This window comes from Podospora pseudoanserina, chromosome 1, assembly GCF_035222485.1.
Source record: "Podospora pseudoanserina strain CBS 124.78 chromosome 1, whole genome shotgun sequence".
Lineage (NCBI taxonomy): Eukaryota > Fungi > Ascomycota > Sordariomycetes > Sordariales > Podosporaceae > Podospora > Podospora pseudoanserina.
In genome coordinates, this window is record NC_085920.1 from 4,207,266 (window position 1) to 4,231,620 (window position 24,355).

At 52.3% G+C, this 24,355-nt stretch overlaps 8 protein-coding genes across 8 annotated transcripts; 5 read left to right on the top strand and 3 right to left on the bottom strand.

Moving 5' to 3' along the window:
• Window positions 1-237: 237 nt before the first annotated feature.
• Window positions 238-5,359, top strand: sin4 (Mediator of RNA polymerase II transcription subunit 16). Its single transcript, XM_062942475.1, has 8 exons — window positions 238-1,262; window positions 1,318-1,564; window positions 1,620-2,059; window positions 2,114-2,339; window positions 2,407-2,523; window positions 2,586-2,699; window positions 2,759-4,684; window positions 4,738-5,359. The coding sequence occupies exons 1-7, from the start codon at window positions 627-629 to the stop codon at window positions 4,240-4,242; spliced, it is 3,264 nt and encodes a 1,087-aa protein (XP_062805429.1). The 5' UTR covers window positions 238-626; the 3' UTR covers window positions 4,243-4,684; window positions 4,738-5,359.
• QC764_112160 (uncharacterized protein) lies at window positions 4,322-5,787 on the bottom strand (the record flags this gene model as incomplete). Its single annotated transcript, XM_062942476.1, has 2 exons — window positions 4,322-5,526; window positions 5,586-5,787. The coding sequence occupies 2 exons, from the start codon at window positions 5,785-5,787 to the stop codon at window positions 4,451-4,453; spliced, it is 1,278 nt and encodes a 425-aa protein (XP_062805430.1). The 3' UTR covers window positions 4,322-4,450.
• A 491-nt stretch (window positions 5,788-6,278) lies between these two features.
• QC764_112170 (uncharacterized protein) lies at window positions 6,279-9,295 on the bottom strand (the record flags this gene model as incomplete). Its single annotated transcript, XM_062942477.1, has 4 exons — window positions 7,111-9,295; window positions 6,820-7,016; window positions 6,420-6,752; window positions 6,279-6,358 (listed from the first exon to the last, which is right to left on the bottom strand). Exons 2-4 carry the CDS (start codon window positions 6,989-6,991, stop codon window positions 6,279-6,281), a joined length of 585 nt encoding a protein of 194 aa, XP_062805431.1. The 5' UTR covers window positions 6,992-7,016; window positions 7,111-9,295.
• Window positions 8,897-9,313, top strand: QC764_0014310 (uncharacterized protein; the record flags this gene model as incomplete). The annotated part of the gene is made up of 2 exons (XM_062939945.1): window positions 8,897-8,943; window positions 9,031-9,313. The coding sequence occupies 2 exons, from the start codon at window positions 8,897-8,899 to the stop codon at window positions 9,311-9,313; spliced, it is 330 nt and encodes a 109-aa protein (XP_062805432.1).
• A 192-nt stretch (window positions 9,314-9,505) lies between these two features.
• On the top strand, window positions 9,506-11,150 carry QC764_0014320 (uncharacterized protein). Its single transcript, XM_062939946.1, has 2 exons — window positions 9,506-10,191; window positions 10,245-11,150. Exons 1-2 carry the CDS (start codon window positions 9,543-9,545, stop codon window positions 10,859-10,861), a joined length of 1,266 nt encoding a protein of 421 aa, XP_062805433.1. The 5' UTR covers window positions 9,506-9,542; the 3' UTR covers window positions 10,862-11,150.
• A 156-nt stretch (window positions 11,151-11,306) lies between these two features.
• QC764_112200 (uncharacterized protein) lies at window positions 11,307-14,519 on the bottom strand (the record flags this gene model as incomplete). The annotated part of the gene is made up of 1 exon (XM_062942478.1): window positions 11,307-14,519. The coding sequence occupies one exon, from the start codon at window positions 14,517-14,519 to the stop codon at window positions 11,307-11,309; it is 3,213 nt and encodes a 1,070-aa protein (XP_062805434.1).
• Window positions 14,520-17,292: 2,773 nt separating this feature from the next.
• MNN10 (alpha-1,6-mannosyltransferase) lies at window positions 17,293-20,867 on the top strand. The gene is made up of 4 exons (XM_062942479.1): window positions 17,293-18,802; window positions 18,951-19,400; window positions 19,459-19,747; window positions 19,806-20,867. Exons 2-4 carry the CDS (start codon window positions 18,968-18,970, stop codon window positions 20,467-20,469), a joined length of 1,386 nt encoding a protein of 461 aa, XP_062805435.1. The 5' UTR covers window positions 17,293-18,802; window positions 18,951-18,967; the 3' UTR covers window positions 20,470-20,867.
• A 2,244-nt stretch (window positions 20,868-23,111) lies between these two features.
• QC764_112220 (uncharacterized protein) lies at window positions 23,112-24,191 on the top strand (the record flags this gene model as incomplete). Its single annotated transcript, XM_062942480.1, has 1 exon — window positions 23,112-24,191. One exon carries the CDS (start codon window positions 23,112-23,114, stop codon window positions 24,189-24,191), a length of 1,080 nt encoding a protein of 359 aa, XP_062805436.1.
• Between the last annotated feature and the right edge of the window lie 164 nt (window positions 24,192-24,355).

Sequence of the window (24,355 nt, forward strand, 5' to 3'; positions counted from 1 at the left end):
CTGACTACCCAGAAGCAAGATGACGTGCGTGTGCTGTGTGGGTACAAAGGTACGTACCTTAGCTGGGTGGGCGACCTAGCGTTGCTCGGAAACCAGGCAGCTTGGCATGCAGCACTTGCAAGGGGCGGTGGGCTGGCAGCCACAGCGTGTGGCTTTGTTCCCTTCAGGCTGCCAGGTGCCATTCACTTCACTCCGGGTGCGTTCTCAGTGGCTCTACGAGGTGTACGCAGTACATGTTGCAAGCCGCCACAGCACACCACTCAGTAAGTATCTATGAGAAGCCATCTTCATCTTGCAGCCGCGTAGAACAAGACGATCATCAGCATTCATCAACTTCCATCAGTGTTCCATAAGCTCCATCATAGATACTGAAGTCCATCATCGCGCCAATACCATTTCAGTCACTGCTGCTTCACTTCATACACACCTAGCAAGTGGGACCTTCAACATAAATACAGCAGCAGCTTTTTTTTCACGGTAATTCCATAATCTGAAACACTCTCAAGCACACGTGAACCCAAAGCTCATTATCGTATCAGAACAGACTTGCCAAGGTAACCCACCAAAACGGCCGACGGCGTTGAGTTTGAAGCTTTTCCAACAAGCCGAGGGCGGCGGCCCACATCATGAGTGCCCATGACATGTCCCTCCTGGGCGGGGATTCCATGAGCATCGACTCTGGAATCCAGGTGATGCAGAGCATTCAAGGCATGGACGGTGCCATGGCTCTCGATGATGTCGACCTCTTCGGAGATTCTGTTATGGACAATGCTCTGGGTACCCTGCCCCTGACCTCTCGCCCTCCTCCAAGTAAGCAGCTTCAGCAGCGGCTCGACCAACTCCGAGCCCGTGGTTGCTGTCAGGGAATCGCTTGGGGCCGCTTGGGGAACATAGCCTGCGTCTCCAAAGATGGCATGTCGGTTGACATTCGCTACATGCGTTGCAATCCCGAGAACGGTGAATGGGATATGAATGATCCAAGCTCTTCTGCCACCATTTCACTGGTTCATGGTCCGCCCTCGTTCATCTCGCTGCCTTCTGCCGGCGCCCCCATAGTCCACGTCGCCTGGTCCCCTACCACGCATATGGCTGACTTGGCCGTCATTGATGCTCTCGGCCGCATCAGCATTCTCTTCTTCCCACTGCAGATCAACAGACCCTATCCTATGAGAAAATGGGATTCCGATCCTGTGGACGACCTCCACAGCGTCGTCGGTTGTCACTGGTTACCAATCGGTAACGCAGCAAGCCAGGGCCGAGGGGTATGCCGTTCTCTTTCAGGACCACATGTTTGGCAGTCTTGCTTACACTCGGTAGTTTCTCACCCAATGCAGCGGTGCACACTGGGCAGGGTCCGAATACAAATACAACCACATGGCTCAGCCGGCTTTTGGGCCGTCACATCCTCACCCTGGAAGGAGCGCGCTAGTGTGTGTTACCACAAATGGTCTTCTGAGGCTGTTCTATCAAATTAGCAGCCGGCATGAGGAAACGGCTCTCGAACTCGAGAGTGTGACGGCCGCCGATGATCTCATCACGCACGCCTCTTTCTGCTGTGATAAACGTAAGACCCCGCCAGACTCGAAATGTGTTGCAGCAAAACTAATCTTTTTGGTCAGCAAACACCCTTCTCGTAGCTCTCGCTACGGCGTCGAAGCAGCTGAGGGTAGTGCGTGTTGGTGTGAACTGGGGGAATCCCCCAAGTGATAAGCAGGTGCACCCAGGCAGTATACAGTTAAGACCATCGATGAAAGAGGTGCATGTAGCCACCACCAGTTGGCTACAACATGGCCCGAGCGAATCAACTCTAGACTTTTCCATGGCACAGCTCTCTCACCTCCTAGTCCTCCCGTCTTTCATGGAGACCAGTAACCCTCCAACCTTCGCCCCAGCGGTTGTTGTCACGGTGAGATCATATCTGCCAAACGAAACCTCGCCCTACGATCAGGAAACCCAGAGCATCATCGATCGCTGGGAGGTTCTGAACGATCAAGCCCAAGCACCACATCCCGCGTTTGAGCAGCTGGGTCCCCGGAACGGTGCTGGAGCTGCCCTCCCGGTAAGTTTCTATGAACTTTGATGATAGCAAAACCGCAGCTAATGGATAAATCAGACCATGACTAGGTTGCGGAAGCTGGAGCCAGTCACAATCCCCAAAGTGGTCATCTCGATGCATACGACCACCATACAGCTGGGAAGAGTCGTTTCCTTCACCTTTAGCGACGGCACCGTTCAGTACCGTGACAGGTTCACCATGGCTGAACTTTACAACGAGCACAACACCGAGAACATCAACAGCCCTCACCAGGTTGGGTTCCAGTTTGACGATCCGACGCCCTGTAAGTCCTCCATACTAGTGTGTTTGCAGGTACTAGCTCCATGGTGACTAATTTTCCCACTGTTCAGGTCTTCAGGTCGCTTTCTCTCCGAGCAACTTTGCATTCGTCCAAGTGTGTGAGGATAACACATTGAAGCTGAGAAAACTCCATTATACAATGGGTGATTTAGGTTCCCTTCAAGACGGTTAGTGTGGTGATGCTTCCTTCGGCCCATGTGAGAGACCCCCAACTAAATCTGTGATCTAGTCCAAGCAAGGGCTGTTCTGGCATCTCTCACAATGCCCATCTCTTTTGCCTGGCAACAGCAAATGACCTTTGATGACATCCTGGCGGTTGTCCGTCCCTTGACCCAGCATCCGAGTAAGTTTACCTCCTGGAAGGGTTGGTCACGCCTGGATCTAACAAAAGTTCCATTTCAGAGTTCACAAATGCCTTGTTTAAGGAAATCATAACTCTGCTTCGGACTGTGGTCGACTACTCGGAAGAACAGCAGCAGCTTGTCGACACGCTCATCCGGAACAACCAGCTGCAGTCCTGTCTGAGCCTTCTGAACCACTTTGGCTTCAATGGGAACTTTGAAGCCAGGTCTTTCCACGGAAAGTTCGCCTCGGTCGCCCTCAACCTGAGAAACATCATTGTTCTCATTGTGCTTGCGAACCACAGCCCACAAAAGTCCAACGGGGTACTGAACCCGCTCGATGAATCAGAGGTGGTCGAGACCCTTGTCGGGTGCGCAGAATGGGCCGTCAGCTTGTTCTCGTGGCTCATCGACTCGCTCTTCAACCTGCTCGACGACCCCGAGTTCATGGCGCTCCTTTCCGACCAGAGACGATTCCAGGAACTGGCGAGCTACCTCCACACCCGCAACGACGTCTCGGTCTATCTTCTCCTCTGCTCATCAACACGCAGCTTGCTCCAGGTTGCCTGCCGTCGGGTCGCGGGCTTGGAGGAAATCAGCAGCCGCGCGCTCACGTACTACAAGACTCACAGCGTGACTGAGACAGGGGCTGCTCTTCACCATGCCTATCAGAGGATGTACCGCACCAGCTCCAGCAGCCCGGTTAAACCCCAGGATTTTGAACGCCTCTTGAGCACCCTCGGTAGGGACATTTCCACTGCCTATCAAAGAACGCTCACGGCGATGGCCAAGTCCAAGGACCAGACCCAGCCCGGAGCCACGGAGCAGCAGCAGCAGCAGGCCCAGCAGCGGGTGGAGCTTTTTGTAAAGTCGGCGCAGAACCGGTGGGAGCTAGAGATGCTGTCGGGGGCCAACCCGCCTAATATCTTCCGCGAGGTGCTCGCTCGCCTTTTTACGAGCACGCTGACGACGTTTAAGGCATTGACGGACCCCGCGAAGCTGTATTTTGCCAATTATGACCTGCTTGAAGTCAATGATGATGCGAAGACGTTGAGGGCGAGGAAGAAGGCGGGGAAGTATGTGGATGTTTTTAAGAGGGTGGAGTTGGTTGCTAGGCAGCAGCAGCAAAACACGCAGTCTTTCCCTCCTGCTGCTGTGAGGAATGGGACTCAGGGGAAGGGTGGTGGTGGGGAGAATGTCAAGACTGAGGCTGGTGTGGGGGGTGCGGCAGGTGTGAAACTGGGGGGCACGCCTTCGTTGACGTTGGGGTTGGCAGGGGGTGGTGGGGGTGGTTCTGCCGGTGCTGGCAATGGGGCGAATGGGGGTGCTGCTGTTGCCATGACGCAGGTTCACAGCCCGAGGGATGAGGGAGCGGGAGGGGCGGGAGGTGGGCATGCTATTCGGTGGAGGCGGTGTGTGAGGTGTGCTTCGGTTATGGAGGACATTATGAACCAGCGGCCTGGGTTTACATATGTGCTGGCGCAGCAGCGGAAGTGCTGTTGTGGAGGGGCTTGGGCGCTGGTTGCGAAGGGGGCTTTGGGGTAGAAGAGATGAAAGTTTATGCGCTTGGATAGATCGTTCACAAGCTCACGGTCAAATTGTCCGTTCGTTGGGATACGAAAACTGACGTGTGGCTGCCAACCTGAGCATGACCGTTTCATTTCGTGTATACACAAGCCAGTTCTAATGAGTTGAAATCACTTCTTTTCTTTTTTCACCATAACCAACCCCTATTTTGCTTTGCCTTTTTGTCCTACGGTTCCCAAAGATACCTCTGCTCCACCACCCCCTCCTTCACCAACCCCCTCAACGCCATCCCATAATCCCCCCCATTCGGCGTCCTCAGCAGCGTATGAATATGAAACTTTGTCGGCTCCTTATTCGTCAAGAAAACCCCCGAGTGGTGATCAAACTCGACCAAAATCACGGGGCTCTGAACCCGGTAGTAAAACGCATCGTGATCCCCAAACCCGCCAATCCAACAAAAGTACGTCTCGTGAAACCACTCCTTCAGCTGCTCAAGTCTGATCTTCCTCGCAGTGGAGGGGAGGTAGAGGAGGTACTCGTCCAAGATCTCCGCAACGAGATCCTGTTGGGACTGGGTCATCTCCGAGACTAACACCCCCTCATAAGGAACAACCCTATTGTCCCGATAGGCACCGCAAAGGTGGCGTTGGTCGTCGTGGTTCCACCTCCCCTTTGGCATGGCGTCATCTTTTAAATTCTTATACACCTGCGCGAGTGTTTGTTTCTCAGCTGGTAAAGACTGCATCAGCTGCAACCCCAACTTCTCCTCCCGCTGCAGGATTTGGGTTCCTTTGTAGGGGCCCGAGTCAATCATGTTCGGCTCTGCGCCTGTGAACCACGGGCTTATCACCACTTGGTCTTTGTAGAAGAAGAGGTTGAGGCAGAGGTGGTGGCCGTAGAAGGAGTAGCCCCAGGGTGTTGTGGTGGAGGGGGAGCCGAAGAGGACAAAGTTGTAGGAGTGCTCGTTGCAGATCTTCGGGGCGGAGACGAGCTCGCCGAGGAAGTGGTTGATGCGCATGGCCGAGAGGGCTTTATAGTAGCCCTCGGGGGAGAGGGAGGATTGGAGGACTGAGAGGACGGCATCCCGGATTAGGGGGGTGAGCTCGTCGAGGCGGATGCCTTTGTTGGAGAGGAGGAATTCGGGGTTGGACCAGGTGCGCCATTCGGGGGAGTCGATGTGGTAGAGGGTGGATTTGAGTTGGGAAGGGGACAACAGGGAGAGGAGGTTGGTGGTGGCGGTGACTATGGAGGAGATGGGGATTTCTTCTGGTGAGAGGTGGAAGAGGTTTGGTTTTACATTTCCTGGGAAGCGGGTTAGAATGGACGGCTCTGAATGAGCGTAAAGGGGTTATGAAACAGACCATCGCTGGTTACGCCCTTGAAAGGCTCCTGGTAGAGCTTCAGCCAGTGAAGGTAGAGGCCATGAAGCCATGGGGGGTTCCCCCCTTCAATGAATGCTTTGGCGTATTCATGGGCATCCTGCTTTTGCATCTCAGTGAAGCGGGGGATGGACAAGTCAGGGAGGTGCTTATGGTATGTCTCGATGTTTGGTTGGTCTGCCATTTTGACTGTCTGGTGTAGTGCTCGCAACTAAGATTACTAGATTGTCACAATGACAACAAAGACTGAAGTGAGTGATGAGGTGAAGTGAGAATAGAATAAGAAGCTGAGGTTCTGTCACTAGGCATGTAGGTCTAGACACGGAAAGGCCCAGCCGGTGGTTGAATTGATGCCGGGGAATGAGGTAAAACTATCTCCCGGTCCCTGCAGCCACCTCGGCGTACCAGACATCGCCAAGGGCGGAATGAATTAGAGAAAGACGAATGATAACCCGGATGTGTGGGGTGATCAAGATGGTGGAGTTGGCTGCCCCTCCCCCGCTTCCCCAGCTCCCCGCTCTTGACTACATGCCTCCTGGGCACATGGGAGATGGGCGATGTGTGGTGGTAGATTCATATTCTCATAAGGGAAATGCTGGTGAAAGTGCAATTCAAGGCTATTTGCCCGATGCCAAAGACAACTCAAATCCATTCCGTGAACCAAATCCCACCACATCACAGCTCCTTAAAGTTAACATGGAACAAATCCACCCCTTTCCTCTTCGCTCTCAACTCCCCAATATTCTCCTGAATAGCTACACCACACATATTAGCCACCATAGCCACCATCACCAAAGACATCACCACGACACTCACCTCCCGGCTTCCCTTTAGCCTCAACATGCGCCTCCTTACTGACCCACCCAATAACCATCCTCACACTCTTCTCCCCAGTCCCACCCCCATCAACCTTCACCTCCGCCCCATAATCCGCACCCTTATACCCCTCCAGCTTATCCCCCTCAACAGCACTGACAAACCGCCCAACCTGCTCCTCAAACCCCTCCTCCGTCTCAAAAGCAGTAAACACCTCAGTGCATGGCGCCTTCAACACAGCCGTGTCAAACTGATAAACAAATGTCTCTTGAGCCCTGACATGATCCTTGATGTCGGTGATGCACTGCTTTGCTGCAGAGGCGGATGACCATTCTGTATATGCGTTGTCAGTACCTCGTGACTTGGAAACATGATACCGAGAAAATGGGGGCGAACAGACCAGTTGCCAGCACCCAGGTCTTTGGATCCTCGAGCTTTTGGCCAAAGAAACCTTGCTGGAAATCAGGCTGGGACTTTACTTTGGCCACAGCATCTCCCGGAAGTTGATTGCCAGAGTCGAGAGACTCGACGTCGAGTGTTTGAAAGAGTGTGACGGTGGCGGACGATGGCATTGTTGAGATGTTTGGGCGTGGATGACTGTTGGTTTTGGGTTGATGATTCTGGTTGCATGAAACTGTAATTGGGAAAGCTGGCCAGCTGAGAAACACGATGACGTATTAATTCAACTAACTTGTCAACTTGATAACTTGCCAGACTGTACACCGTCAACAGCGGGATCCTTCACTTTCTTTAGGACCAGTCACAAATTGTCTACAGATCATGAGCAATGCACAAAGGAGCTAAAATGGGAGAAATAGCGAGTTTGTTATTAAGAGTGTTCTATAAGAACCTTGAACATAGATCCACAACCCGAAACTCCCGGTTGCCGGTATGCATATGGTGTGTGAGACGGCGCGAAGTGCGAGAAGGGCACGGGCTTTGCGGATAAGAACGACATGTAGCGCGTTGCCCGCTGGGAGACGCGACCAGCCCAGCCCAAGCCACCTCTTGGCCCTTGCCCTAGAGAGAGTGTGGGATAGTCGAACCAGAGCGGGAACGAACATATCCAAGTGAATCTTCCTGGCCCGAGTCCGAGATGCTGGCTCCGGAGCAAAGTAGCTTCTGCACGAGTTGTTCCCCCGCCTTGAACTTGGCCTGTGGCGGGAAAAGACACCGGCGCATTGCCCTTACCATCGCGCTTGTCTCCTTCAGAAAAGATTCCAGTCTCAAAAGGGTGCTGGAGTGAAGTAGGTGATCTTCAGTACAGACGCGACGTCAGTTATCAACCTAGTTACTCCCGAACACGCATGCCTGAGCACGCGCAGTCGTTGCAATAATATACCCTCTCGATAACCGTCCTCACAGCCAACGCATATGCTCTGTTGAAATTGCTGGCGGGCTTAACATCGATTTGAATGCCGTGAAATACAACCTCGATGTACCCTGTGACGCAACGGCCCAAGGCAAGACTGCCGGCGGGATGAATACCAATCCCTACAGAACGTGAAGAGCAATCTCTGCGGGGGCCACGCCGATGGGGCCTTTTAAAAGGTCATGCCCAGGACTTACTTCCCAACATCAGTCGAAAGCAGTCGATGTCGAAAGCAGTCGAGCTGACGGAGGAACACGCAAATGGCAGTTTCAAAGTCATGCCTAGAGCAACGCAAGAAGTCACCGTGTCAACGGGTCCAATATGGACACACTCTAGGGTACGCCAACACCTAGAGCGGACTGAAGCAGTTTAACTGTCATGCCCAGGACTAACTGCTAGCCTGTCGTTGGCTGAAGAAACGATGTGCCTATCGCAATCGGGGCCTTTTAGAGTCCTGCCCAAGACACGTGTGGAATCGTATTGAAGTCGAAGATGGGGCGGTGACAGGAGCCGCCTTCAGGGCTGACATGTTGCCAAGATGTTTGATGTTAACAGGGCAATATGACGGGGCCAATTCTCTGGGAAGAGCGACGACGCCTCGGCACAGAGTATGCTGATCAGCTGACATTCATGTTGCCGAACTGGCAACTCGGATTGGCGGGGGCGTGTGTGCAAAAAAGCTGAAAGCGTCGAGGGTCATGTTGACCGGGCGCACACACGCTTCAGGGTGAATAGAAGGGTAGCCATGATCTAGATGGAGCAATTTGTTGTTATACTCAGGCAATGAACCAATCGACAGAATGACCTACTAAGTTGACAACGAGATTATGTCAATATTCTTGATGGCCTGTAACTTCGGAATAGCATGTTGCCGAGGGGCGCAACAGCTGGTGGTGGTGATGATGGCTGTTCAAGGTGATGTGAACCGGAGAGGGAAAAGAGAAGAAGCCGGAGAAAGACAACATTGAGGCAGGATCTGCAGGTTGACGGTATTCGAGAGTCCACATCATATATCAAATCTGTCATGGATGAAAGACTCGAGTTGTTGAAAGGTCGCTCCAACAAGCTGGTGTTGAGGGGAAATCAGCCAAGGGGAGCCATCGCCATGTGGACATTGTTATGCCAAACAAGGCTTGACAGAAGACTAGGAGGGTTGGTAGCGACTAACACATGGCTTCCGTTCGTCAAGAATATCGAAAAGATTCTTGCTGGGAGAGGAAATGCTTCACAGGACGACAGGTCTGATTCGGATGCTTTTGTGGAGAGCATGACATCGGCATGGATCACGGCACCAAGCCGCTCTCTCTTGTCAACACCTATCTTTCCACGCCACGGGACCGACGATGCTATGGTTGATGTTCAGCTCGGACGTGAGGTTAGAGATGTGCTCTCCAAAGTAGGGTTTCGGGTTGAGTGGAAGGAGTACTTGGGTGCAGAGTTGGAAGGTCACTGGATCAAGGTGCCAGAGGAGGTGGATGATATCACGGCCTTTCTCAAAAGATCTACCGGCAGTGATAAATAGGTAACCGGTACTTTCCATAGGAAGATGTAACAAGACTAGTCGCTCTTGCCAATGACAGGGAGTGGTCGGGTGTGTTGTGAGCGCCTTCCATGATTACTGCCTCGGACGGGACCAAAGATGCACCTTCCTTTTAAAAGTTTTTGCCATGCCCTATATCAGACTCATGTCAAAATTTCAAGCAACATTTTGTGCGGTGCAAACCATAGGACCACCCATCAACAATCCCAATATGGAGTGTACCAAGGACACCACCCAGGACACAGGTCCAGACCAGCTTCAACAATCCGTTGCCACCGGCTGGGCTACCTTTCTCGCTGCCCAGCATTGGTCCCGGGAAGTAGATGCCCTCAGAAGGTCCCTCAACGAGCACATCAAGCAGACAAGCACGCAGCATGAGCTTTTGTCCGTTGCTGTTGTGCAGTCCAAACCAAGCTCTCCTGTTACTGAAGCCAGCCTTGAAAACCACCTCGAATCATTGCGGCAAGAAATGACGGAGAGCATGTCTCAGCTCTCGCAAAAAATTACATCTCACGAGGAGAGAACTGAACATCTCCGGTCTCTCACATCTGATGATATCAAGGACGTTCAAGAGAAGTATTTATCAGCGCTCGGCATGGTCGAATACCTGCAGGGGGAGCTACGAGGCATGAGATCAGACAAGGTCAACATTGAAAACAAGCTCACGGCGCTAGAGCGAGATACTGAAAACAAACTCACGGCATTGGGACGCCAGATTGCTGCTCTACTACCGCCTCAAACACCCTTGCCCGACGAGGCCGTCAGTTTCCTCAACCAGCTCGTCTCTCGTCGTGCTGAAGTGATGAGAATCCTCAGCCTCCCCTGCCATGAAGAGTGCACACAGTTGCAGCAAACCCATGGTGAGAAAACGCCTGAACAAATCTCCATCAGACCTTGGGCTTACCTCCTATAGTCACTGGAGCCACTGCCAACCCCGAACATACTGCCATACCGACAAACCCGCCTAGGCTCGATAACACAAACACCACACCCACTTCAGCACCATCCATCACAGACATTCAAATCCACGTGCCGGACAGAGGGCAGAGGCAGAACACAGTGAGCAAACACAGTCAGCCCCACATGGCGGTTATCACTCGAAAGCAGCCCAAACGGAAGGCCGCAGAGCCTCCCCAGAAACAACCTAGTGCAAAAAGGGCCATGCCACTGGGAACATCTTCAACCAAAACCAGCCTCGTTAACCCGCCAAAGACGGTCCCTGCTGATGCCCAAGACACCAAGGATCTCTACCACCGGTTCCGGAGCCGGTATGACACCAACCCGCCCCAGGATCAAGTAAGAGGCATCTGGAGATTCATCAACCAGATAAAGAATCCCGACGTCGCAAAGCATCTTCAGGAGTCTCTTGTCATGTTCCTGCCCGAGTACGTGAAGTTGGGTTCAAGAAGCCGACTGGCGACACAAGTCAACGGCGTCCAGAGAATTTTCATTACGATATCCGGGAAAGTGACCTGGAAGATGTTCACTGAGGCGTTTGACAAGTATGCGGCTTTGCATTTGAAGGAGTGAATGTGGCTACCAGGAGATTGATGACATTGATGATGATGAGAATGGTGCTGTGGATGGAATGATACGAAGTATGAGCGAAACGAAAATTTGCTGGAAATTTGCTTCACATAAGACGATGTAGCTTGGCAGATATGGGTGAAGGATGGATGGGGGTTGTAGGTATGGGGGTTTCTGTGGTCCATGTACATTATCGACGAATTTGCTATTTAGGCCACTTGCAGGAGCTTTCTCATCCACAGTGGCTGTATCATAACATCCTTGACAAGCAGCCCACTTATAAGTATGGGAAATATTATTCAAATGTTTTTAAATAATACCTCATGCGATGTGTATGTACCGTTTTCCAGTTGGTGATTCAAATATCCTATGCAAACCTAACCCCTCTCTTCCGCACTCGAACCCCTGTTACTATCTTCAACTTCTGTAACCAACTCCCTCCCTCCCTTCAGTCCGCAGACCTCAAGCCATTCACCCCCACAAAGTTGGTGTACTCACACCTGCAACCCCCAGTACCACCATCCATCCCCCCAAAACTCGGGTTGAAGAACCCGCCCGGGTTGACCAAATCCCCCGTGTTGTTCATCCGATTGAGGAACAGTTTCGCCTCACTGGTGACAACCCTCCGCCTCTCATCCACCTCCCGCATAAAAACAAATTTAATCCCCGGGATACCCCCGTGCGTATCAAGCGTGACTGTAATCGGGTAAGGGAACGTGCCGGGCTGTGTCCCGTTTACATTCGCCTCCCGACCGCCAAACCCGCCGATTAGCTTGGTGGTGTTGGACTTGCGAGTCCAGATCTCGACTTTATACCGGACCGAGAGCCAGGTAACGACAAATTTCGCTTCTGAGATGGGGGAGCCGCCGTTGCGGTCGATGGAGGGGGGGAGCCGCTCGTTGAGGGAGGAGAGGTAGATTGTTTTGTTGTAGTACGAATAGAAAGAGTATCGTTCTGTTGGTAGGCCGCGGTCGTAGAGGCGGAGGGGTTGCTGAGTGGGAAAGTGGAGGTGGTTGGCGGGCGCGGCGGTGCCGTCTTTGTTTAGGATGGGTGGGGGGACGAGTTCGGAGATGTTGAGGGCGGGGGAGAGGTTGCCTGAGGCTTGGCGGGGTTGGTTTTGATGGTCGTCAAATCCCCCCCTGCGGGTGAGGAGGTTGGGACCGACGGTGGAGTTCACGGAGCGGAGGATGGAGATGTAGAAGGGGGTGGGCTCGCCGGCTTTGTCGTCAGAGACAACACCGTCGGTGGTGTTGCCTAGGAAGAACATGTCTTGGAAGGTGGGGGGGTCGGGGACGGGTTTGAGGATGAGGTTGGCGGGGGTTTGGCGGGGTGTGACGAAGAGTCGGCGGAGGATGGTTGAGAAGCTGATGCCGTTGCTGCGGATGGAGACGGAGCGAGTGGTGGTGCGGTTCCGGCCGACTGTGCGGTTGAGTTCATCTAGGGGTCTTCCGGTTCCGAGGTCTATGGGGGTAGGCCGGGGGGGTTCTTGACCGGTGACGTTCCATGTCTGTCTGGTGTTGTTGTCGAACTGGATTTGAAGGATGAAGCTTGGCTGGTCCGCGTTGAAAGGGGCCACGGAATCGGCCTCTTCTTTTGGGAGCGAGCAACTCCAAAGTGTTGCCGGTTGGATGCAGACTGTGCTTGAGTCTGACTGAGTTCCTATCACTGTCGAAATGCCAGTGGGCATTGGTGGGAAGTCGGTGAGGTTGAGAAACCGTGATGGGATGCTTGCTTCGGCCACTGTGCGCCGTGATAGAACCACTCCAAGGACAACCCCCAAAATGATCATGGAGATGAGGGCAGCAAGGATGCCAAAGCACACTCGTCTCCGCTTCCGTCCCTCGGGCCCTGGCTTCCCAAGAGCACCGCAGCATGGGAAACACCCACGCCCTACTTTCCTCGCCACAAAGTCTTCTTTTTCGTGCCTCCTTCGCTTTCGTTCTGCCGCCAAGTTGGGCAAATAGTTTGCTGGGAGAAAAGACCCTATCGGCCGGTCTGGCAGCCGCATCTGTGTCGGAGGTGGTGTCAGAGGAACATTTTGGAGACCGATGGCGCCTTGGGATGTCATTGTCTGCGATAAACCAACAGGGACGGGACCTGGTGATGGGGGGAACATGGTGGTCGCAGCGTGGCCTGGAGGAAGCACCGCCTGGTAACGAACATTCTCCTGTCTATGTGGAGGTGAATAGGGAGGCGGGAGCTCGGGTGTTCGAGATTCCTCGACCAGGATGCGTGACTTTTCTGTTTGGGTCTCAGGTTGAGACACTACTGTTGATGCTGGTACCGGTGCCGGCGCTGGAGCTGGAGCTGGGGCTGCTCTCGGGGCTGTAATAGGTGCTGGTGCTGGTGCTGATCCTGGCAGGTTTGGAGTTGATTGCGTGGGCTCAACTGGTGAAAAGTCCTGAACAATGATGCGTGGCGGACGTTGCTGTGGAATTGTCTCAATCTTCGAACTGCTAGACTGGCCAAAATTGGACCTCGTGAGAACAGGCGAGAGCCCCGTCTTTTGGTTTGTCGTTTCCCACCATTCAGTATTCACCTTTGGCTCAGCAGCTTCTCCTACAGTCGGGAGTCTTGGTGTTGCTGGGGTTGGTACAAAAGGGGAAGTGACTTGATCCCACCATCCCTGAGATCGCGTACTCCCACCAGTATTTGACCTCTGCCTGTTAGTGTGGCTGTATGACTTTTTGGTGACTACTGGACTGCCATCTTCCTCAAAAAGCGTCACGGGTGTGTCCATATCGCTGTCATCGTCACTGACATAAAATGCAGTTGTTGCCGTGTCTCGTCTGTTGTTACCCTCTTTGCTCATCCCAAAGCCATCCACACGATCGCGGTCAGATATAGGAGATAATTCCTGACCTCTGTAGCCAGAAGGGATGGATGGAACGGCTGGGACATAGGCCGTTTGTGGAAGGATCATGCCATCGAGACCCCGAGGTGAGAAATCGTCCTCGGTATCCGGTGACCATGCAGATACCGGCTGCTTTGATGGCGGTGATGTTGGTGGTTGGCGAAAATAGGGGGGCAAGTCCACTGGTGTCGCGACCACAGCTGTATGGGGGCTGATGACTACATCCGAGTCTGTAGGCATCTCGAAGCCGATCATAATAGGCCCGGCACTAGGTGAGAGATCAACCTGCGGCGAAGACTCAGCAACTAGCCTATCGACTCTTTTGCCTTTTGTCGGCTTCCGTTTCAGCCAGCCGAAAGTGCTGCTAGATTCACCGTTCTGTTGCCCTTCCAAAGCTAACAAGGCGGCGGCATCAACAAATTTCCCTGTTCGACTCTCGCGATTTGCCGAATTCAGTTTCATTTGGTTGGCGATATGCTGCTGCTTTTGTTGACGGAACTTGGACATGTCGGTGACCAGTTTGATGCCCGCCCTTGCGTTTTGTGCCTTTTGTCTATGTCGAGATTTTAACCTCTTCACCTTCTGTACGGACAGGCGTGGTGCTAAAGAGGCGGTTGTTGTCTGGCTTGGCTGTCCAGATGGAAATGGGTCTGTGTTGATGTGCACCAAGGGGCCGTCCATGGGGGCAGCTGTCATGGGAGTCAACACTTCATCATCCTCCCATTCTTCCCAGTCCTCCTTGGTCCTGCCAGTGAGGTGGCTGCTGGGACGATAGGGAGGGGTCCGTAAGTCGTTCGTGTTGTCCATGTTGGGTGTATTGATTAAATTGTGCTTGATTATGTAGCGATGGTTGGTGTGTGATGGGCTCTTGTCAGAAATATTATTAGGAAGGGGAAATTTGTTGCAAGTCGAAATGGAACCAGGCCATTTGGCAACAAGACCTTTGTAGAAGACTTCGATATGGCCACAGGTGAGTGGCAATGTGATTGAATTGTGTCCCGGTGATTAGAATCCTTCCAGTCAATAGACAAAAGAAAAGAAAGGAGCACCTTGAGGAAGAACAGGCATTTCTCGGTGCAGGTGGCTGTTTCAAAGAAAGCCAACAATGCAAGTCCACCAGGAACAATGGAGCCAGAACAATAGGAACAATAGGAACAATAGAGAGAGAAAACCACGAGAAGAACGACAGAAAGAAAAGAGAGGCAGGTGAATAATTTGCAAGGAGAAACCAAACACAGTCACCACCAGCCATTTCACCACCACCTAACCGGGAATCCGACTCATGGATCCATTCGCGGATGTCTGAGTGGCTCGCCTCTGGCCGGACTGCATCTGCCCATGTTTGCAAGAAAGGGCTCGTCGTTAAGCAGAGCGCTCTCTGTGGACAGGAGGAAATGCCCCATTTGATGGGGCATGAGAACTGTGTGGAATAAGCGCTGCGAGGTTGCTTCGCGCCGAGGGATTGGCCACGGCGAAGCGCCCATGTATACCCATGGTCTTGAACTTGATGTTGATTGGTTCCTAGTCGCGGCTGCATTCAGACCCGTCCATCCAATTGTGCTCATCCTGTCGCTTCGCAGCGCAACACGGAGATTGAAAGCTCCACACAGCTAGTGAAGAGTCCAGAACAACAAATCTGTCGCGTTATGGCATTTGATGAAACCGAAGCAAGATGGTGACTGGTTTCCAGTGGATTTGTTTCCGCCTGTTCGTGAACTGTGGAAGGTGGGTGGGATGGGGGTGTGGCCCGTGCGTCCCGCTCAAAACCCACAACAACACAGGCGAAGTTCGAGATCCTTGAACAAATCACCATTCAAACATCACGGTGTGATGGTTTCTCGAGCTGTCTACTGACTGATCGTTAGGTAGACACGGCCCATATTTCTAGTAACACCAGTCTGTACTCTCACCTAAACCCACAGGCAGCTTCTCTGCTGAGATTCCAGGCAAGCGCTGCCAAGTCCGCCAAGCGTCCAGCTCTTGCCAAGCTTTATTGCCAAGCCGTCAAGGGCTGCAAGAAAGACGTCACTAAGGTCCCTTGCAACTTAAATCTGTGTTGGCTGCAACATATCTTGATCGATTAACCTCAACGACACATAAATGAACATAGATCAATGACATGATATTTGATAGCCACATCCTTGTTTCCAGCGAAGTTCCACTACCTCTACTATCTCGTTTCTCCAGGTATCTAGCAACAAACACACTCCTCGCCGCAGCAGCAGCAATCGCACTCTTCAACAAATCCACCATGCATGCCCACTTCAGGTTGAGGTTCCGCACTTTGTTGACAAAATGAGTCAGGCATGTGAGATATATCCAATATCATCTCAGAGACTCACAGGTTGCCTTGTTACCAGACCGTCGAGTGGAATAGCCTCCATGGGCTGCTTTGTTGAGGGGCATCATCGGAGGGCATTATCTTGGTTTCGAAAGAGACTGGCTTCAAGAGCTGAGGAAGATGCAGGTAGGATGTGATCTGAAGATGACGGCGTGCACACTAGGCCCCATTGATCACATTTCAGCATCCTACCTATTAGGAGACTGTAATGGGCCAGAAGCCAACAAACCGATGAAAACCAGACTCCCGTGCTTTCCGTATTTCGTCATCCTTTAGCTGTACGTTTCTCAACAGCTAAAATGATGCTGTTTCCGGCCATCGAAATAACCGGGTATGTTAAAACGCCAACAGCAGCCTGTGCGTGAGCGAATTGTCATAGGATGAACAACCACAACATTGGAGCTGGTTGTGCGTTTTATGCATGGCTTACTGATATAAGTCACAAGGACTGACATCTCCAATCAGGTTGAGGGCTTCATCGCCAGTGGCACTTGAATCAACTATGGTGTCAGACGAATATATGGATGTTGTATCCACCGGCACTTGAATTCACCATCGATCACGCCCTTACAAACCGCTGGGCCCGGTCTGGCAACCATCCACACCAAGTAGACTGTCAGAACGGCGTAAAAACGGGAAACGGCGCCCAACCCCCTCAATGATCATGCCCCGACAAAGAAGGCTAGCACGGGAAACTGAAAACCCATGCCAACACATGTTAACGATGAGGATTGTACCTTGTGAAGAGGCTAGAGAGCCGAGAGAGAGGTCAAAGCCTCCAAGACGGTAATCAGTCACTCGAGTGGCTCGATAGAATCGTCTTCTATCACAGTGATGACTGTACTAAGGTGTCAATATGTCCAGAAAGGCAATCTGGAAGATGTAGTATGATATCTCGATGCCAAGTGAAACAGTGTTTCAAGGTAGAAACGATGTTTTTTTGCATTTGACAATCCCGCCAGCATTGTCATGCCTTCTTGGAATCCCCCCAAACTCGGAACAGACAGTTTCTAGAAACGCCGGCAATTGTTCTATCACGGGGGCCAAAACCCAGGAAAATGTTTGCTTGGCAAGATCATGTCGCTCACGTTTCATTGTTCCGCGTCCTGGTATTTGGCACTCTGCAATATTTCCGAAAGTTTGGATGTCAGATGCTGGTCGGTGGCTCAGCACAACTCAAAGTCTCGTGCCAAGAAAATGTTCATCTTCACAAACATGAAGACCATCAAGGAGTCCAGTAAAAGAGCCAACTTAGTGTTCAGATGTGAGCTTTTCCGGCCCACCTAGGTATCTTACCGGCAAGCACTATCACGGCCGTTTTGCCTTTTAAAATATGATGCTGCAGAACGCCACCGAGGAACCATTTTCAATTGGGGCGCTGAGAGTTGATAGTGGGTAAGATTACGCAGCCTTGGCACCTTTTCAACAACGACTTGAAGGAAAAGGGCATGCGATGGAGTGACGGCCAATAGGTATGGAAATCCGAACCCTCATCTGTCACCTCTCTCCCTATCCCAGCTTTCATGTGTCCGGATCCGGTCTACTGCTGTTCTGCTGCTGATCCGAACCGGCGTCTGAATTCGTCGGATACACGCGTAAACATGGCCCCGAATCGCGTCACCCGCAACCTGGAACTTGCCAGGGGATTGTCGTGACTTGAGGACTTCTGGAGAAATGGAGAAATTGGTGATGGCGTTTGTGAACGTTGGGGTCTTGGTTCCTAACCCCCCCTGAAATTGAACGGTTCTGAGAGATAAGGTGGACGCTACCCGACGTTTAGCGTGTTGCAGACAGGTTGATCTCTGGCAATGATTTGCCCCATGTTTCCATCTGCGACCTTGAAAATCCTGAGAATCCCGTCCTACGCTGCAAACCGGGAGACAGTGACGGGATGGAAACAAATATGGAGTTGAAGACAACAAGCCAGCTGTTTCTCGTATATGTGCTCACAGTCAGAATCAGAGGCTCATCAGGACTGGCAAGCATCGGGGTTTTACCTCAGCCCAGGGAGTTGAAGAAACAGGGGCCCTCCACGGCCCCAGGCCAAGGAGCGAGGACCCTGCCGAACAAACAAGGGGGGAGGAAAAAGCTGGCTGACCGCTGCCGAAAAAGTCTTGGCTTCACAATGTCCACTCTGGCCAAATCCTCAACAACAATTGTTTGATAATTTCGAACAAACTCGACATCCACCGCCCCTCAGGCATACCTATGAATCCCAATCCCACTCCTTCATCTGCACCGACGACCAAACCCCGCAGTGTCGCCCCGCGTGGATCGAGGCGCGCACAGAGCGTCCAGAGGGAGTGACGAGAGAGACGACAGTCTTACAGCACCACCACATCACTGGATCTGCCGTTTCGGTAGGCGGTACAGCAGACGCCTCGTCGTCTATTCGGCTGCAACTGCGAGTTTCACCAGCTGCAATCGCAATCAAGACTGGAATAAATCCCCCCCACAAATCGAAAGCTTGGTGAGGTGGCTCCCGTCCCTCCCATTCAACCACCCAATCGCCAGCGCCTTATCCCCGTACGACGTTGAAGAAAAACCCACAAACTGGCGTCCTCCCAGAACGGCGGAGCGTCGTCGTCGTCGTTCAGCGACCGACCGGTACGGTCCCATCACCGAAGACGCTCATCGACCGCCGGACCCAGTCCAGGTAGTCTGCGATTGGACAACCGACGCTCTCCTTCGGCCTATTTGACCGTCCAGCCTCAGCATCAGCCTCAGGGACCTCTCTCGCCGATTCCAGGTACGTGGCTACTATCCACCTGGTCCTCGTGATCCCCCTTCGGCCGCCAGCAGCCACGGGTGACAAGCACTCTTTGTGTTTGTGCAAACCCTTGTGTGGAATGTATATCACACAGCAACAAGCTAATCCCTCCTCCTTCGATTTCTAGGCACACCCAGTTTCCCGATGTCCTTGTCTCGCAGTCCATCTCCCGTACCTGGCGGCGGTTGGGCCAGCCCAGGTCTCAACATCGGCAGCGGTCGATCGAGTCCAACCAGAGGATACACAGGGGGGTCGAGCAGCGCAACGCCTGTCATGTGGGAATCATCAAGACTAAAAAAGGCTGGCGGGTCCGGGTACCCTTCCTTTGCGACGCAGAACTCGGGCTTCCTGTCAAAACACATGCGCAAGATATCGAGCAGCCTCCCCCGTTTCAACAGCTCCAGCAGCTCGCCCTATTCCGAGAAAGAGAAGCTTGGCCGTGGTAGATGGTCGGCTCAAAACGTACCGTTGCTGGGAAGATTACGGGCTCTCATGGGACGCATGGGCCGGAAGATGAAGATACGGCTACTCATTTTGCTTATGCTTTTATTTTGCATCATCGTATTTTACAATACTCGTAAGTGTACATCTAGGGACGGGTAGCTCGGACGAGCCGCGGTTAACAATACGCCCAGCTTTGGTATATCACTGGAGAAGAACGTCATGGCTTGGCGGCGGTCAAAAGTTTGTCATCATATTGGCTGCCAACGTTGGTGGCGGTGTCATGGAGTGGAAGGGAGCACGAGAATGGGCGATTGAGCGAGACTCGGTTAGGAACAAAAAGAAATACGTGGGCAGATGGGGATACGATCTGGAGATTGTCGACATGAGCACCAAGAAACGGTATGCCCACGAATGGCGCGAGAGTTGGGAGAAGGTGGATTTCATTCGCACAGCGCTCAGAAAGTACCCCAAGGCCGAATGGTATGTCTGGTTGCTGCTTCCTGTCCACTCGTCCGATGGTAGCTTACGCATATTCTAGGATCTGGTGGCTTGATCTGAACACCTTTATCATGGAACCAAGCTATTCACTCCAGGACCACATCTTCGACAACCTTCACAAGCATGTCTACCGTGACATCAACGAATACAACCCGCTCAACATCACACACCCGATGACGGACGAGTACCTCGACGCTGATTCGCGAAGCCCCGTGGGTGATGGCAACGTCAACTCGGTGAACTTGATCCTGCCCCAGGACTGCTCTGGATTCAACCTTGGCTCCTTCTTTGTTCGCCGGAGCCCGTGGACTGACCGGTTGCTGGATGTCTGGTGGGATCCTGTGGCATACGAACAGAGGCACATGGAGTGGGAGCATAAGGAGCAGGATGCGCTGGAGCAGCTGTACACTACTCAGCCCTGGATCCGGAAGCACACTGGTTTCCTTCCGCAGCGCATGATCAACAGCTTCCCACCGGGGGCGTGCTCAGAGAACGGCAACGACACCCGGATCCACTACGATCAAAAGGACCGGGACTTTTTGGTCAACATGGCTGGTTGCGAATGGGGCCGCGACTGCTGGGGAGAAATGTACAATTACCGTGAGCTCAGCTACTGGCTCAACCGAAACCCCTGGGAGCTCTTCAAGGAGGAGTTTGTGGCTGTCATTTGGTTCAAACTCACGGGCCAAAAGGTCAAACTTTAAGAAGGCTGGTTTGGAAGCCTTTCTACGAAGACACGATCACGATATTCAGGATCTACGAGCTTCCGTTTCTACATTTGTCCCTTGCCGAATTATTGACGAGCAAAGGGACGTTACATAATCTTTTGGCCAATAGAAGCAAGAGGGGTGTTTGTCCCTTCTCTGCGCTGTTTTTAGTATATTCACATCATCCTTGTTTTGCATAGCCGTCGCAACACTTGAAAGGAGATTACAGGCGCGCATCTCTTCTTCAATGTTACTTTTTTGTTTTCTCTCTTACGAGGGAGATGTTCGCATTTGAGCGGCTGTGGCAGGCAACAGTGTTTCGACCCATTTTTTTTCTCCCTGTGCAAGCTCATCTGTCCCACGCAGTGCCGTATTGCTTGTGACGGAGGAGGCCATTTGATTCTTTGGTGAGGAGAGGGGGCGGGCGGTATTTTCTGTCATGGCTTGACAATTAAAAGGCGGGCGGGCAAGGGAGAGTTGGAGGACAAAAGGGAGGGGGAGGTCTGGGTGGGTTGGGAGTACAGGGTTTTGGATAGGGTTGTACATAACATCACACACATACACACAAGATATAGGGACTTTTTTACATGATGCATCATGTGTATCCATGGAGAGTATCTTTGCTACCTACTACCGGGCACGGGATATAACATACACGAGAGACATGGTTGTTGTAACTTGGGGGCTTAAGCCTCAGAAACAGCAATGATTTTTCAAAGATGAGAGCTGGAATCTGCTGAGGGCCGACAGAAAGCTGACGATCGAACCCCGGGTTACTACTTTCATCTCAGGTCTAGCATGGTGGAGAGAGGGGTGGAACATCAGATCACGCAGGCTGTCAAAAAATCTTTGATGCTGTGTGACGGGGCACGTTGTGTGTCTCTGATGATGATGATGATGATGATGATGGACGGGAGTGATGCATTGTTGAAGACATTACCGAGGTTCGGCGGTATTGCTTTAGGGTGATTGTACCTGACTTGTGGAACGTTGGATGTTATGAGTGTTGGAGTCTCGGCCGAGCCGGGGGAGGGGAGAAAAAGGGCAATATATTGTCTGAAATGGATGGTTGATGAGATTTCGAATGCTGGCCAAACAATGAAGGAAGATAAAGAGCGAGGGAAACGTAACATGAAACTTTACAGACTTTGATTCGGAGAAATAGCCAGAGATGGAATGTGATGAGAATAGGTAGAGAGGTAAAGGTATGGATGATATACGTGAGCTGAGGTTGAGGTTCTTGTGAGGCTGAAAGAGATGCAGATGGTAGTGTGGGTGAGCATGATGGTTTGACCAGATGAGGAAGGCACACGGACCAAATGGTGTAAGTGGTTTCACTGGACTGCATCGACCACCAGTCTGAGTGGTGATTGGTTGAATTTCAAGCGCCAGACCTGGGACCACTCGATTGGCTTTGGCTTCTTCAACCTGGCGCAAAGAGAGCAAACTCTTGGAAAACAGACCAAACCCAGTGAGAGGTTTTGCTTTGGATGGTAATTTTCCACATGACTGGTTCCTGGCTTTTGGAGCTGCGATCTTCCAAGACTTTTGCCGATGGAGTCTTGACCGTCTCTCTGCCTCCCATCTGATACTTTGTGTATACTATCGGGGGAAAGCAACGTTTCGTTGCTCACAGGTACTGCCACCTATTACCCGCGCTCTCCGATTCAAGGGGTTCATGGAAGTGTGTGGTGGGGAAAGGGAAAGAACCAAGCACTGGTTTTGTCTCGCCTGGATATGTTCTATTCTGAGCGGCTGGTGAGAAGGGCAAGCTCTGACAACCGCGCGTCGCGGTGTATGGCAGGTCCGGTTGCATGGACCCCCTTGTTGCTGGTAGTTTACGTTTTTGGAAAACCTTACAGTTTGAGGTTCCCCCTCAGCTTGGCAAGCAACCCTCTTTCTTTTCTTGACTGACTGACTGGGTAGAGACACTCTTGATATTAGGTGTTGAGTCTGCAATTTGGCGTCTCCGGGGGGAAGGATTCCCTGTCTGTTGGGCTCAGGCAGGACTGCCAAGTGGCCGAGATGGAGGAGAGCTGTCCAGTGTTTTGGGCGTGAGTGGCACTTTGGCCTTGTCAGGGCTGGATGGGGGGGAGGATAGATCGCGGGCTTCTTGAGAGACCCGAATGAGCGAGTTGGTGTGTACACGCAGAAGTCTGCATTGGTGTCGAGGGGGTATTTGACCAGACTGTATCTCCTGCTTTTGGGGCGACCTTCTTTTTGGGCCACGCTAGAATTCATCCGGTCTTTACTCGACTTGCAGACGCAGTTTGCTACGTTTTCTTGTTTTCACTTTTTGGGGTGCCATTCATTGTAGTGACGGTCCAGCTGGTTATCGTTGGTTCTCCTATTGTCTGTTGTGGTTGCTCTACACAAAGGGGCCCACGTCTTCAGGACGACAATAACCATTGTTTGTTGAGAATACATTATCCTTATCAGTTGCCCTTCACTTATACCACCCTCGAAGACCACTGTCATTTCGAATATTTATGTTCAACATCTACAACTCAAGGCAATCTCAGCGCTCTCTTAGCAACACACAACAAGCCCCAGAAGCAGGCCTTCTTCAGCAAATAGTTTCACACAACGAATAGATCAGCACACCATACCCCTGGAAAAGACGTCACGACAGTACTGAAATGGTCAAACCAACAGCTTTCTCACGAGGAGCCCTCCTGGCCTCTCTGGCCCAAGCCACGACAGCAGCATCTACCTCGAGATATACACTCACGCAGGTCTTCAACGCCACCAACTTCTTCTCCGAATTCACCTTCTTCGACCAGCCCGACCCGACCCACGGGTTCGTAGAGTACGTGGACGCACCCACCGCCAACCGCCTCTCCCTTGCCGGCTACAGCCAAAATGGTGTCTACCTTGGTGTTGATCACACCAACACCACCACAACCGGCCGCAAGTCTACCCGTGTCACCTCTAACCAGGCCTTCACCAAGGGTCTGTTCATCGCCGACATAGCCCACATGCCCGCCTCGGCATCATCGTCTTGCGGACTCTGGCCGGCCTACTGGATGTTCGGTCCTGACTGGCCCACCTCTGGCGAGATTGATATCCTGGAAGGCGTCAACACCCAAAAGTCGAATTCGATAACATTGCATACGGCCAAAGGGTGTGAGATGGCCAACACTGGCTCGCTGGGGAGCACCAAATTGGCAAATGGCAATTGCGAGGGTAATACTGGGTGCGGCCAGACGACATCAGCTACCAATAACTATGGTGCTGGGTTCAACGACATTGGCGGCGGTATTTATGCCTTGGAGTGGACCGATGACCACATTGCTGTGTGGTTCTTCCCGAGGAACTCCAACACTTGCAAGTCCTTGGCCGCCGCATCTCCTTCGTCAGTGCCGAATACCAGCAACTTTGGGACGCCTCTCGCAAAGTTCGTCGGGAATGGATCAGGGAATTGCTCTATTCCTAACCACTTCAAGGACCACAACATTGTCTTTGACACGACGTTTTGCGGTGATTGGGCTGGACAGGTCTGGGGACAGGATGATACCTGCAAGAGTCTTGCTGACACGTGCGAGGACTGGGTCGGGCAGAATCCAGAGGGGTTTCAGGAGGCGTACTGGTTGGTGAATGATATCAAGGTTTATCAGCAGGTTGATCAGGGGCCGGCTGCTGGGCAGACGGATGGGGGGTTTGGGGTTCAGAGGAAGCCGGATGAGGAGAGGAGGAGGGCGAGGAGTTTTGAGGCTTGATTTTCTTTCTTTCAGCCGGGATGGACAGGACTTTGGGGATGGGTTGGTTTTGCATTAGAGATGGATATAGGTTGGGTGAAATAAAAGGCTATATAGATGGGTATCTGATCTGATGGGGGCTGGATATATGGGTGTATTGTGTCATTTTTTCCGTGTTCTTGACC

Excerpts from the sequence above, each read along its gene's own strand:
- MNN10 (XM_062942479.1), top strand. The coding sequence starts at position 18,968 with ATGTCCTTGTCTCGCAGTCCATCTCCCGTACCTGGCGGCGGTTGGGCC. Across the intron at positions 19,401-19,458 it reads CATCGTATTTTACAATACTC|CTTTGGTATATCACTGGAGA; the intron begins GTAAGTGTACAT and ends CAATACGCCCAG. Across the intron at positions 19,748-19,805 it reads AAGTACCCCAAGGCCGAATG|GATCTGGTGGCTTGATCTGA; the intron begins GTATGTCTGGTT and ends CGCATATTCTAG.
- QC764_0014320 (XM_062939946.1), top strand. The coding sequence starts at position 9,543 with ATGGAGTGTACCAAGGACACCACCCAGGACACAGGTCCAGACCAGCTT. Across the intron at positions 10,192-10,244 it reads ACAGTTGCAGCAAACCCATG|TCACTGGAGCCACTGCCAAC; the intron begins GTGAGAAAACGC and ends TACCTCCTATAG.
- sin4 (XM_062942475.1), top strand. The coding sequence starts at position 627 with ATGAGTGCCCATGACATGTCCCTCCTGGGCGGGGATTCCATGAGCATC. Across the intron at positions 1,565-1,619 it reads CTCTTTCTGCTGTGATAAAC|CAAACACCCTTCTCGTAGCT; the intron begins GTAAGACCCCGC and ends CTTTTTGGTCAG. Across the intron at positions 2,700-2,758 it reads TCCCTTGACCCAGCATCCGA|AGTTCACAAATGCCTTGTTT; the intron begins GTAAGTTTACCT and ends GTTCCATTTCAG.